The sequence below is a fragment of the Ailuropoda melanoleuca genome, chromosome 3 (genome assembly GCF_002007445.2).
Source record: "Ailuropoda melanoleuca isolate Jingjing chromosome 3, ASM200744v2, whole genome shotgun sequence".
Lineage (NCBI taxonomy): Eukaryota > Metazoa > Chordata > Mammalia > Carnivora > Ursidae > Ailuropoda > Ailuropoda melanoleuca.
The window spans coordinates 147180624-147193940 of record NC_048220.1 but is presented as its reverse complement, the minus strand read 5'-3'; the positions used below and the strand labels follow the sequence as shown (position 1 = coordinate 147193940).

At 52.4% G+C, this 13317-nt stretch overlaps 1 protein-coding gene across 3 annotated transcripts in view; it reads left to right on the top strand.

Moving 5' to 3' along the window:
* CEP72 (centrosomal protein 72) overlaps positions 1–12228 on the top strand; it is a 29371-nt gene extending 17143 nt beyond the window's left edge. For 2 of the 3 annotated variants that reach the window (XM_034657112.1, XM_002926636.4), the window contains exons 8-12: positions 307–445; positions 1574–1770; positions 7511–7637; positions 9914–10025; positions 11513–12228. In XM_034657112.1, the coding sequence (XP_034513003.1) occupies positions 307–445; positions 1574–1770; positions 7511–7637; positions 9914–10025; positions 11513–11669 (732 nt within the window). In that variant the 3' untranslated portion in view covers positions 11670–12228. The remainder of the gene's footprint in view (positions 1–306; positions 446–1573; positions 1771–7510; positions 7638–9913; positions 10026–11512) is intronic. The other variant, XM_034657113.1, reaches the window with a different exon arrangement.
* The last annotated feature ends 1089 nt before the right edge of the window (positions 12229–13317 follow it).

Below are 13317 nucleotides of genomic sequence, written 5' to 3'. Positions count from 1 at the left end.
GGTTCCTGTGGGAGTTGCCACAGCCTTAGAGCTTAAACTGTGATGTGGGTTTCATGACTGTCACATTCGATGTGACACCTTCTGGTGCATCCTTAAGCTGTTCCTCCTGGTGTAGGGATGTCACCAGGGTCCCACGTCCTTGTGCCACCCCTGCAGCCTTGTGAAGTCTGGATGGCCCATGGTACAACTCTCTGTGGGACGAGGGTGTCAGCAGGATGTGTGGAGGGTGCAAGCATGCCTGTGGCGGAGGCTTCGCGTCATGCAGTGACTCCTGGTCTCAGCATCTCGGCTCTGTCTCCATTGCAGGTGGCTCCCAGACTGTACTCAGCTGTGCCGCCTGTGGAGAAGGCTGCCCTGGAGGTGGCGCTTCTGGAGGCGCTCCTCGACCTGGTGGACAGGTACTGGAGTGGCTGCAAGTCCCTGCATGGCAACGAGGTGTTCCGGGGTGAGTCAGGAAGGGTGGTCCACTCAGACCCGCACTCAGGGCCACCCTCCGGGCAGCATTCTGTGCGCACGTGCCGTTCTCCTGCTGAGTTCTGGCCCCCACACTTTGCTGGCTCCTCCCCATTGGCTGTCAGTGTCCCCACTGCATTGCATGGTGCATCCTGACGGCCTTCCTCAAAGCAGCTGGTGGCTTCCGTGGGGTGTGAGGCATGAGGGACGTCATGCAGGCCTGTGGCTGTTGGTTTTCCCACCTACTGGCACTCGGGGGTTTATGGAGATGCCTTGTCACCTGGTTTTGTTGGAGATGCTGGTCACAGGTGTTTGACTCTTGTTGCTTTGCTTTATGTGAAGGGTTTGGAAAGATTGAAAAGGTGCCATTATCTCCTTCACAACCTCTGAACATGTGATCATGTGCAGGGCCCAGGATTTGCTGAGTTTTCACTGGGAATGAGGCCCAGGAGGGTGGTCCCTCCGCAGGGAGGACTTGGCTTTGCTTCTGCCCGTGCCTGGGTGCAGGAGCACACTGCGCACCCCTTCTTTCAGAGCGTGAGATGCTGTGTCCCCAGGTGGCAGGTGTCTCTTTCTCCCACAGCCCAGGGTTCAGCCTTCAGTGTCCCAGTGGGAGCAGGAGCCTTCCTTCCTGTACACTGTGGGCCCTGCCCAGAGCTGAGCTGTATGCTCAGGGTTGTGGTCCTGCAGCTTCTCCTTCTGGAATCAGGACTCCCCAAGAAGCTGGAGCCCCTGGATCCTGATCCCGTAAATCTTACCCTCTTTCCCCCAGTTGTGGAGCTACCAAACTGTTTGGGGTCCAGGCTAGCAGCAGGAGCAGGCAGTGCCGTTGGAGACAGCCTGGCAGGCCACTGGGTCATCCAGCCAAACTGTCCGGTCATGGACTGCTCTTCACGGACATCTCGGCTCTAGAATAAAACTGTTTCCCTGTCTCCCCACCTCCCGTCTGTGATGGGATGGATGTACAGAAAGCTGAGTGTGGTGGTTCAGTGGTGTATCCCTTGGCCGGTCTCCATGCTGGTCACTGTTTCTGAGGCATGTAGTTTGTGTTACTCAAAACGTACGAACACGTCATTCTTCTAACATAAATGCCGTCATGATATTTGGTTTTTACTCCTAGCTCAGGCAAGACATGTTTTGTCCTCTGTGCAAGAGCTCACAACAGCTCAGGGTAGTTCAGCAAGTGTGTGTGAAGAACTTAGCTACCTTACTCTGGAGAATGAATCTCTGCAGAAGCGCCTCGCTGAACAGCAGCAGCAGTACCGCGTAAAGATGAGCGAGGCGGCGTCGGAACTGAGCAACGCGCAGAGGGAGGTGGTGAGCATGCCTTTGTGTTATTTCTGCTCTTGCACACGTGGGGTGGGGTCCTTGTTTTGACTTCACAGATAAGCGGAACACTTCCCCGCCGCGGCAGGGCTCCCCACCCCCACCTCCCCCTGGGCACTGCCTGCCTACGTGGCTTCCAAACCCTACACAACAGAAGTTTGAAGATAGCAGCACCCTGCCTCTCCTGTGTGACTGCTGTCTCTTCTGTGAGAGGCGGAGTGGGGGAGAGAGCACAGGTGAAGCTGGGCTTGAGGTGGGATTTTTGTGGCCCCAGTGTTCGCTGGCCTAGGCTGTCTAGACCACTGGTGAGAGAGACTCCAGGTAGCAGGGTGATCCTGGGGTCCCTGCTGCTGTCCTGCCTGCACCGGCCGGCACAGGCCCATGATGTGCTGTTGGACCGGAGGGACTTCCTCCACCAGGTGGTGCCCAAGGGCAGCCAGAGCCAGCACAGCTTGGACCCAGCAGCTGAGCGAAGACTCCTGGCTGGGCAGGGCTATCCTGTCGTTCCCAACCTCATGATAAGACCATTACATGTAAATGCCTATGCTAAAAAACCAGAAAGATCTCAAACAACCTAATTTTACACCTCAAGGAACTAGAAAAAGAAGAGCCAACTAAACCCAAAGTTAGCAGGAGGTAGGAAGGAAAATGTAAACATTAGAGCAGAAATAAATCAAATAGAATTAGAAAAATAATGGGGAAAAAAACTGAGTTGGGTTTTTGAAAAAAATATACAAAATCCACAAAACCTTAGCTAGACTAAGATAAAAAGAGAAGACTCAAAATCACAAATGAAAGACGAGACATCACAGTGGATGCCTCAGAAATAAAAAGGGTCATAAGGGAGTGTTATGAGCGCTCATAAGTGAGCACACTGGACAACCTAGAAGAAGTGGGTAAATTCCTAGAACAGGGGCACCTGGGTGGCTCAGTTGTTAAGCGTCTGCCTTCAGCTCAGGGTGTGATCCCGGCGTTCTGGGATTGAGCCCCACATCGGGCTCTTCCACTGGGAGCCTGCTTCTCCCTCTCCCACTCCCCCTGCTCGTGTTCCCTCTCTCACTGGCTGTCTCTCTGTCAAATAAATAAATAAAATCTTTAAAAAAAAAAATTCCTAGAACATACATCCTGCCAAGAAATAAAGGGCGAACCTGGGTGGCTCAGTCGGTTAAGTGTCCGACTCTTAGTTTCGGCTCAGGGTCATGAGATCGAGCTCTGTGTTGGGCTCCGCGCTAGGCATGGAGCCTGCTTGGGATTCTTTCTCTTCCTCTCCCTCTCCCCCTTCCCACTGGTCGTGTGTGTGCGTGCCTCCCCCCTTCTCTCTCTCTCTCTCTCTCTCGAAGAAAGAAGAGGAAATAAAGCCTGAACAGACCAATGAGAAATAAGGAAATTAAGCAATAATCAGAAACCTCCCAATAAAGAAAAGCCCAGAACCAGATGGCTCCATGGCTTAATGCTATTGCATGTTCAAGGAAGAATTAATACTCCTTCTTAAACTCTTGCAGAAAACAGAAGTACAGGGGATGCTTCCATACCCATTTTTGAAGCCAGCATCACCCTGGTAGCAAAAAAACAAAAATACCACAAGAAAACTAGAGGCTGATATCGCTGATGAACATAGTTTAAAAATCTACAATAAAATGCTAGGAAATCAAATTCAAGAAGGCATCAAAAAAAGTATACGCTATCACCAAGTGGAATTTCCCCCTGGAATGCAAGGTTGGTTCAACAAATGCTAATTAATACACCACATAAACAGATTGAAAGATCAAAACCACACCATCATCTCAATAGATGGGAAAGCATTTGACAAAACAACACTCCATCCATCATAAAAAGTCTCAACAATATAGGTAGATAAGAAAGTTTCCTCAACACTGTAAAGGTTACTTAGGACAAGGCCACAGCTAATGCGTGATCGGTAGGAGAAAACCAAACCTTGCTTTCTGAGCTAAGAGCCATGACCAGACACAGACATGCACTCCTGTGAGGTCTGCTCAGCACAGCACTGGGAGTGGTAGCAAGAGTGCACAAGAAAAGAAGACATCCAGATTGGAAAGGAAGAAGTAATTTCATCTGTTTGCAGAGGACAGGATTGCATGTGTAAAAAAAATCTTAAAGACTCATAACAACAACCACAAAAATGTGTTAGAACTAATAAATTCAGTGAAGTTGCCAGACACAAATCAATGTAATAGAAATGACTTGTGTTTCTTTACACCAACAATTGATCTGAAGAGGAAACAATCCCGTTTGTGATAGCATCAAAGGGAATAAAATACTCAGGAATACATTTAACCAAGGAGGTTAAAGATTTGAACACTGAGAACTATCACTGGATGAAAGAAATTGAAGACATGAATGGAAGGATATCCCATATTCATGGATTGGAAAATTAATAGTGTTCAAAAGTCAACACTACTGAAGGTAATCTACAGATTTGGTGCAATCCCTGTAAAGATTCCAATGGCATTTTTCACAGAAATTTTTAAAAACTGTAAAATTTACATAACTATTTTTCTTAAAATTTGTATTCTCCTTTTTCTGGTTTTGTGAAAGATCCCCAATAGCCAAATCTGTCTTGAGAAAAGACAAAGTTGGAGGCATCGTACTCCCCGATTTCAAATTCTATTATGAAGAAAGCTATAGCAATCGAAATAGTATGGTATCAACATAAAAACACACATAGATCAATGGAACAGAAGAGAGACCCCAGAAATAACCGCGTACATAAATGGCCATTGTGTACCAAGAATACACGATGGGGAAAGGATAGTCTCTTTAATAGCTGGTGCTGGGAAGACCGGACCCCTAACGCCATCCATAGAAGTCAACTCAAAATGGATTAAAGATTCAAATGTAAGACTTGAAACTGTAAAACTTGTAGAAAAAAACATAGAGAAAAGCCTCCTTGATAGGGTCTTGGTGATGATTTTTTGAATTTGACACAAGTGCATGCAATAAAAGCAAAAATGTTTAAATAAGTGGGACTACATCAAACAAAGAAGCTTCTGCACAGCAGAGGAAGCCATCACCTAAACGGAAAGACAGCCTGTGGGTTGGGAGAAAGTGGTTGCCAGGGGCAGGGAGGTGTTGGGAGTCCACGCCATGGCCGTGGAGGACTGACTAGGTCCAGGACCATAGCTGCTCACGCTGGGGTGGGTCTGCGAGTTTGCTGTGAGAGTAGCTTCCAGGTGCTCTGCTCACCCAGAGAAAACGCTTGCTCTGTGAGAGAAGGTACGTTCATCCCCTTGACTCTGCTGAGGTCCGTTGGCGCACCCTCTGTAGCAGCTTCCCCGTACGGTGTCCGTCGTGCCTTCAGCCAGTGGAAGTTTCATTTACCTTGTTAGTCATCCTGGTTGAGTTTTAGTGTGTGGAACTTGTTTGGGGGGGCTCCTTGTTGAAAAAGTTAGTACTGACCATCTGTGTCACGTGGGCTGGAACATCACGGCCGGCTCAGTCTGGGCAAATCGTGTAAGCCCGTGTGTGTGTGTGTGTGTGTGTGTGTGTGTGTGTGTGATCGCTGCCCTGCACGTTACCCCACACCAGCAGCACGCATTACCCACAGCTTGTGTGGGTCCCAGTCCCAGTGCAGCTGAGCTGTGCCTCTGACTCGGGGTCTTGCCATCACGTTGTCAAGGGGGCCATGGTCCCCTTCGGAGGCTTGATGAAGGTGGGCATCCCCTTGCAGGCTCGCACACAGGTAGCTTGGCTTTGAGCACAGGGGCCTCTCTTTAGGCTGCCAGCTCTGGTCAGAGCCAGAGAGCCCCTGAGCAGAAGGCGGTCCTTTGTTACCTGCTCTTGAGAGGGACGTGTCCTCGATTGTGTGTGGTGTGGGTCCAGTCAGCAGGTCCACCCCCGAGAGGGGAGGACACCACGTGACAGCAGGAGGGAGCATCCTTGGGCCATCTCGGGAGCTTCCTGCCTCAGCCTCTGTATCGGCCGTGTCATTCATAAGGCGGGAACGAGAATAGCCACAGGATTGTTGTGAGACGGGTCTCTGCAACATCTGAGGTGGTCTGTATTTTATGAGAACCTGCCATCTCAGAGATTCCCCACAAAGCTACTTCTACAGAAAAAGATGAAAAATAATAAAAACAGTGAAATGATACTGGCAGCCCCTTCTGGTTTTTAGATGCACCATGGACATGTGTGCACACGAGTGGTGAGTACATCCAGAAAGGACTGGAGCCCCGTGAGCCGTCACCATAATCACTGTGCAGGACGTCATTTTTGTGGGACAGTGTTGACCCCATGAGACACAGCATGGCCTGTTAACCGTGAACACAAAGGGCCGCGGCTTTGGGGTTTGGTGCAGATGTGTGGATTACCCCATTTCCCTTATGGTGCTGACTTTGGGAGCAGCGCAGTCCAGGCAGACAGGCCCCGGGTGTCTGCTCCGAGCAATGCAGTCTGACATGGAAACCATGCACAGAGGTGTGGCTCCTTTGCCTCTTGACCACGGGCTGACTGACCCATCCTACAGGCCCTGCCTGGACAAGTGATCCGGAACCCTCGGGCTGCCCCAGGAGCCCTGCTCGCTGCCCTTCTGAGATCCACCCAGTGACGCTGTCAGGAGCTACTTCTCACGGAGGAAGCCCCTTGTTTCTGAAGGGTCCGCTGCTGATCCCCTTTCCTGCCTGTTATGAAGACGCTGCTTCTGCAGTCGTCTCGTCAGGTCCTGATGCCCAGGACGCTGGCCTTGGCGGAGGCCTTGCTCCCAAGCCTTTCCAGTGCGGCTTCCAGCGGTGGTGCCGTGCACGTTGGGGCATGATCGGTCCGCTGCTTCTGCCCCAACCTCCACTGAGACCTTCGTCAGGACGGTGCCCAGCCCCTGCCCTTTTGGAACTCACCACGTTTGGGGAGACAAACCATCAGCAGCAGTTTCTGTACTGCCCAGAGTGTATGTGCACACAGAGGGGCCGGTGCACTGGGTGGGCTGTCAGCGGGCAGAGTGAGCGTAGCAGTTTCCTGAGAGCAAGAGCCCTGTCCCCTTGAGACTGAGATGCTCGCTCCCCTAGTGGGGATGTGCCTGCTGGTTTCTGTGCAGGCGGGGAGCCCCATGCTCTGGGCAGCAGGTGGCTTTCATGGCCCATGTGCCACCAGCTCTCCCAGTGGTCTCTGTGCCTTTCCCTCCCCTTTAATGTCTCATGGTGTGCTGGGCATTGCTGCCACCTCCTTGGGTGGGAAAGGAGCGCACTCTGACTGCAGCTCCCACCTGTTATGGGAATGGCAGGTGTGATTCCTTGCGCTTACACACTGAGGACAGGAACAGAATGGGGCTCCTGCGGGGACGTGCCTGCCTTGGGGAGCGCAAAGCCTTGGGATCTGCCTGTGCTTTTGCCCAAGAAGTGAGCTTAGGGGGACCACTCGGGGCTGGCATGCTTCCTGGCTCTCGTTCCTGCTCCTTGAGAAAGGATGGGGAGCCAGGCTGTGGTGACCACGGGGCCTTTCTGGAGGAGGCAGGGCTCCAGCAGCCAGCACATCTCCCTCACCAGAGATGCTGGGCACACAGCGTGCCCTCGTATGACCCGTGCTGCCCTTTGTCCCCTCTGAAGGACACTGCTACTCAGCTGGGGGCAACTGATTTCTGTTGTTCACGTTGTGGTTTATCGGTTATGATATATAAAGGGAAACTGATATCTGGTGATCTCAAAAGGTTTCACTTAATTTCGTATATATATCTTAGTGAAGTTGACTCGTCTGTTTTAAGTGTGTCATTCTGTGTCCTTAGGATGACTTGAGGCAACATTTAGACAAATCTTTGGAGGAGAATAGTAGCCTAAAGGCTCTTTTGTTCAGCATGAAAAAAGAAGCGAAGAATGCAGACACTGCAGCTACATTAAATGTGCAGATCACTGGTGAGTTTATAGTTTATTTTTTAGTTATTTGGTGAAATGTGAGTATTCACACCCTTGTTTACAGACCTCATTCTAAGTTACGGTATTCAGAATTCAGGTCCAGTACATACCGCACAGTACTGTGAGGTCATCTTGGCTCATGAGCACTGCTCCCGCAGGCTCAGAGCAGGAGCTCCCCAGAGCCTCCGTGGCTGGCCGTGGTGGTGGTGCCGTGGGCTGTGGGGACTGCCTCTCGGAGCGTGCACACGGCCACTCTGCTGCCTCGGCCCTCTGGAGCAGGGTGGTGCTTTTTCTCTGTGGTCACTGTTTCTTCCAGATCCCTTTCATCTCCCTCCCTTCGCCGGCTTTACTTCGGTTTTGTCGTTTTTACCAGGGCGCAGTCGGTATTTCAGATTCGGGGTTTTAGTGAGGAGGTGGTGGTGCTGTGTGTCTTCTGTGCCGTGAATCGCAAGGTCCCTGGAAGGCTTTAACTTCCCGGAGGACTGGCCCGCTGAGTGTCATCTGGTTCTTACCCCCAGGGGTCTGAAAACTGTTCGTAAAGGGCCTCAGAGCAGGTCTGTCTGCGCACTCCCGGCGGGCTCCGTCGTGGGAGCGCAGCCACAGATGAGACGGTCACCCTGGCCTGTCATCTTTGTGACGCGACCTGCTCAGGTCTCTTCCATTGTGTTTATTGGGCTATTTTGTTGCGCACTGAGTTCTGTAAAAACTTTTCCCCTTCTCACCTGTGTCTTGAGATGTCACCCTCCTGTTCACTTGCTCTTGGACTCCTTCTTGCTCAGCCTTCATTTCCCGGGAAGCTTTCCTCTGCCGCAAGCTCGGGCCTGAGTTCGGCCGCCTCCTCTCTGACATTCTCGGTTCTGACTCATTCCTGCGTTTCTTGTATCATTTCTTCTTGGTCTTTAGCTCATTCTGAAATATTCGGTCCTGGTTTTGGTGTCCTGGGTGTGGCTTTTGTTGTCCAAGAGCGGCAGCTTTGTGTGGGGCCTGCGCTCAGCACTCCTCTGGCTGCTCACCTGCACGTGGAATTTGGCCTCTGTGTTTCCAGGAGTAGGTCAGGCAGCGCTCCGAACTGCCCCCGCCCCCAGGCCCTCCTCACCCCCCCGCTTCTCTCTGGTGTCCTGTGCGGCCTGAGCAGGGCCCCACACCTGACATTCCTCTGTAGTACAACCCTCTCCTGGAGGGGACTGGACAGGTCAGCCTCAAGGGGCCAAGGTTGGCTGCAGTCCCGTCAGACTACACAGGGACCCCCTGGTCTGACCTCATGGAGGAGGCCGAGCCTCTCTTGGGTCAGCCATGGGTCCTTGGTTGCCCAGCAGGGGCTTCCTGTGAAAATGGGGGACACTTAGTGGCTGCCCTGCTGCTGACCACGCTTCCTTCTCACAGATGTGGCCGCCATGCAGGGCTTGTGGCGCTCTCCAGGGTCTTGATGCTGCCTCATGCCTAGGGGCTGTAATGTTGTCTGCAGGGCTCTGGTTTTGTCATCTAGACACTCTTGATATTGGGCTGGGGGAAGGAGCTCTGGGGGATGCCGAGAGCATGCCATCACTGCCCTCGTCCCAGAATCCCTTTCAACAGCCCTGCAGTGGCAGCGTAGGCTGGTACAGATACTGAGTAGTGTGGCCTCATCGTAGCACTTCTAGGGCCCTCCGCCTTTGCTCTTGGAGCCTGCTGCCAGTGTCCTTGCCGTCCCTCTGCCCACACCTCCCGCTCTGGCTCTCCTGTTGTCTCTTGTATTGTGTAGTTTTTTGTGGATTTGTTTGGATCCTGGTTCTGGGTTTCAGAGCCGATAAATGATCTATTTCTTTCCCTGTCGAGTTGGAAACCCAGAGACAGGAGTTATGTGGATGGAATCCCGACACACTGTGTCACTTACAGACATGGGACCAGAGGACACATCAGAGACATGTGGCCACCATGGGCCTCTGGTCGCTTGTCCCCAAAGCTGCAGGCCCTCCCCTCGGTCAGAGCCCGCTGCCTGGTGGGTGAAAGGTGCCAAAGGCCCTTTCCTGCCAGCAGCATGTTCAGTGGGAGTAAGCCCCGGCTGGCGCCAGCCCCACCTCTCTCTCTACTCTGTGCCCTCCGTGCAGAGACTTGGTTCCTCAGGTATCTGGAGGGCAGAGGCCCAAGGTTGTCTTTGAGTGGCTTATACAAATGGACCTTTTCCAAACTATATTGTTTTTCTCATATCCCTGATCTAGCTTACACTCTTGAACAGTTGTAGTTTTTAAAACATGTTTGTGAATTTCACTCAGCGATGTAATGGTTTTCTTTTTCAGGACTTCAAACAAGTGTGAAGAGGCTGTCCGGTGAGATTGTGGAATTAAAGCAGCACCTGGAACACTATGACAAGATCCAGGAGCTCACCCAGATGCTGCAGGAGAGCCACAGGTGCCCGCTCGGGAGGTGTGGGTGGAGGCAGGGCCAGCCCTAGTCACGTCATGGGGCACAGAGGAGCCCCTGGTGGTGTCATGGCAGGTGGGGTTCCGGGCTGCGTGTGTCTCTGCGCTGACTTGGACCTTCCCTGAGCTTCCTTTTCTTAAGGAAAAGCAAGTCCCTTCTTGCTGCAGTACCCTGTGAGGTGTGACCTGAGGGTGTGACCAGCAGAGGTGAGGGGCACAGGAGAGATGGCGAGAGATGCCCCATGTCCTGGTCGGCCAGGAGTGGTTCCTGTCAGTTCTCCTAGAACATGGAGACCCCACCTCTACTCCCGGCTGTGTGCTGGGTGGTGAGAAGAAAGGAGCTGGGGGTGTGAGGATTATCAAGGCAGAACCTCAGTTTTCATTCAGAGAATTGTGTGTTGGGAAGCGGGTGGAGGCTGGGTGTAGGGAGGAGTTCGGCCTCGGGGAGGGGGTGTGCCGCTGGGGGGGTGAGGTGAGGACAGGCCATCTGCACTCAGTGCAAGTGCAGAGCCTGAGCCCAGCTCACCCTTTCTCTCCTGCCTCCGGCTGGGGCTACCACGGCTCCCCCTGGGCTTGAGTGCAGTGTGGCCACAGGTGGAGCCAGGCTGTGATCTCTCAGGCAGTCAGCGGGCCCATCCCAAGCACAAGTTGCAGAGGGGAAGGGGCTTCTGAGAGATGAGCCGTAGCAGAGCGAAGGGGAGGGTGGCCGTCACAGGTGTAGGGAGGGGGCGGTTGAGGCAGGCTCATCCCCAGAACCCGACAGCCCCCATCTGCGGTGCGGCGGGCTCCGTGTGGACGAGGCTGGCGTGCAGCCGGGCTTCACGCTCACTTTGCTCTGGGCCTCCGCCAAGCCCATGGCTGCTCCCTGGTGCCTGCACAGTGGTCTGTCCGTGGCGGCGAACGTCTGTGGGAAGATGGTCCCCTGTCCATCTATCCCTTGTTCCTGCTGACTGGGGGCAAAGGGCAGTTTGCAGGCGGCCGAGTGGGCAAGTACAGTGCCGCTCCCTTCCTAAGTTGCTTGTCACCGTAGAAGTGGCCGACAAGACCACGAGACCAAGACGCCGAATTACACTGTTACTACGTCAGAATTAGTAAGGGGCCCCTTTACATTTGACCAGGAGCTGGAAATACACCAGACTGTGGGTTTTCTTTGGAGTCAGAACGTTGCTTTGCTGGCTTTACAGACTGACGGTTTTCTCAGAAACGGGCGTGGCTGGGGTGGTGCGGCAGCCCTCCATTGCGTGCCCCGCTCCTCCGTCGTGCCTGCGCACGGCCTGGCGGCTCAGGGCTCGGGTCAGACCTGGCGCCGCCCAGTCTGGAAGTCTGGAAGCGATGGCCAGATGGAGGGAGCCGGTGGGAGGTGGGAGGGTGTGGGCCTGGGAACCTCGCCCGGCCAGGTGAGGGAGGACGCTCCCGACAGGAGGCAGCAGGCTGGCCTGGGGAGGGGCTCAGGTGCGGCCCTGTGCTCTCCTCCAGCTCCCTGGTCACCACCAACGAGCATCTCCTGCAGGAGCTGAGCCAGGTGCGGGCGCAGCACAAGGCCGAGGTGGAGCAGCTGCACTGGAGTTACAGGGAGCTCAAGAAGACCATGGCCCTGTTCCCGCATGGCAGCGCCGGCCTCGGCGGCTGCTAGCCCCAGCAACGCCCCGCGCCCAAACCTGGCCTCCGGGGCCCGTGGCTGGCGCATTTGTATTTGTTTTGCCAAGCCTAGTGAAACGTGGGCTTTCTTTTCTACCTAGTGTGTTTGTTGGCGAGAGCTGGGTTTTCTGTTCGTAATTATCCCAAGTTGTGAAACGTGTTCAGGGCCTATAGCTCGGTTTTCTGAAACATCCTGAGAAAGACAGGATTGATCTGTCTGTGAGTCTGTGAGTAAGGGTACGCACGGTGTAGTGTTTGCAGAGAGCTGGCAACCAGGGTTATTACTCCTCAGACTCCAGCAAGCTGCTCCTGTTGCCTGAAATACAACTGAGGTTTTACCCCCAAAAAAGGATTAGTCTAAGACAAGAAACATGGATGTGTTCTGAGACCAACATTATTAATTTTTCATAAAACACCTTGAGATCAAATGCAGTATTTTCCTCCCCGATGTAAAGAAGAATGGTGTCTGATCACTAAGTGATTTTGTGTGACACTCAGTCCTTGTTTAATAAACTAATAGGTCGTTTTAAAAAGTGGCTTTTTGTAAATCATAACTGATTTTTCTCATTGAATTCTTTTATAAAACACGCTCTGCACATGACCGAGTGAGCAGGAACCAATACTTCCAAGACCTAACAACAGTGACACTTAGGGTTTGGGGAAACATTAAAAATACTATGTCACTGTACTACCATCCTGTGCTGAAAATATCTATATCTACCACCGCCCCACCCCCTGCTCTCTGACTTGCAGCGCGTTTCTGAAAATTAGAGCATAACGGCAAAATATTAGATTTTTAGTTTGGCAGCTTCATATCTTGTGTAAATACTTGCTTTCTTTGGTAAAACAAAGTCATTTTTTAAAACAGTACTTGGCTGATTTAGGAAGAAGAGCGCGCAGGCCTAGAAGTACGTGCTCGGCGGTGGCTGCCCGTGCTTCAGGCTCAGCTGCGGGGGCCGGGGGTCCTGCCTGTCCCTCAGACGTGGCCCTCCCAGTCCCCTCCCTGTCTGGTCATGGCTGTGACCTTCAGTGCCCATTTCCGTAACTCAGCAGGAAAACATGGTGCAGCAAATGTGGTTTTGTGTGGGGGTGGGGTTTCTTTCATCATCAGATCATTTTTTATTAATTTAGAAGATTTTAGCATTGATCCATTTTAAGCTTGTTAAAATGATCACCAAGCTATTACTTTATGTTTCTCTTGCATGGGTTTCATTGAGCATTTTAGATTTATGAGTTTATCCTTTTCATCAAATTTGGAGAAGTTTTGGCCACCATTTTTCCACAATTGTTATTTGACCCTCCCTCCCTCCTGGGACTCCAGTGACAGTCAGCCAGACCACCTGTGGAGTCCCCACGCATCCCCAGACGCAGGTGTTTTCCCATCTTTTGTTCCTGGCTTCAGTTTGGGTCGTTTCTACTGCCCTGATCTGCGGTTAAGCCTGTATGTGTAGTGGATTTCTAATTTCAGAAATTGCATATGTTTTTAGTTCTGAAATTCCATTTGGTTCTTTCTTACTAACTTTTTACGTCCTGTTATGTTCCTGTCTCACTTCACTCCCAAGTCAGGTTCCTGTGGCCTTCGCGGTGCTTGACTGCAGATGGCTCGCACCGTGGTTACACTGACGCTCCCTCTTAGAAGCATG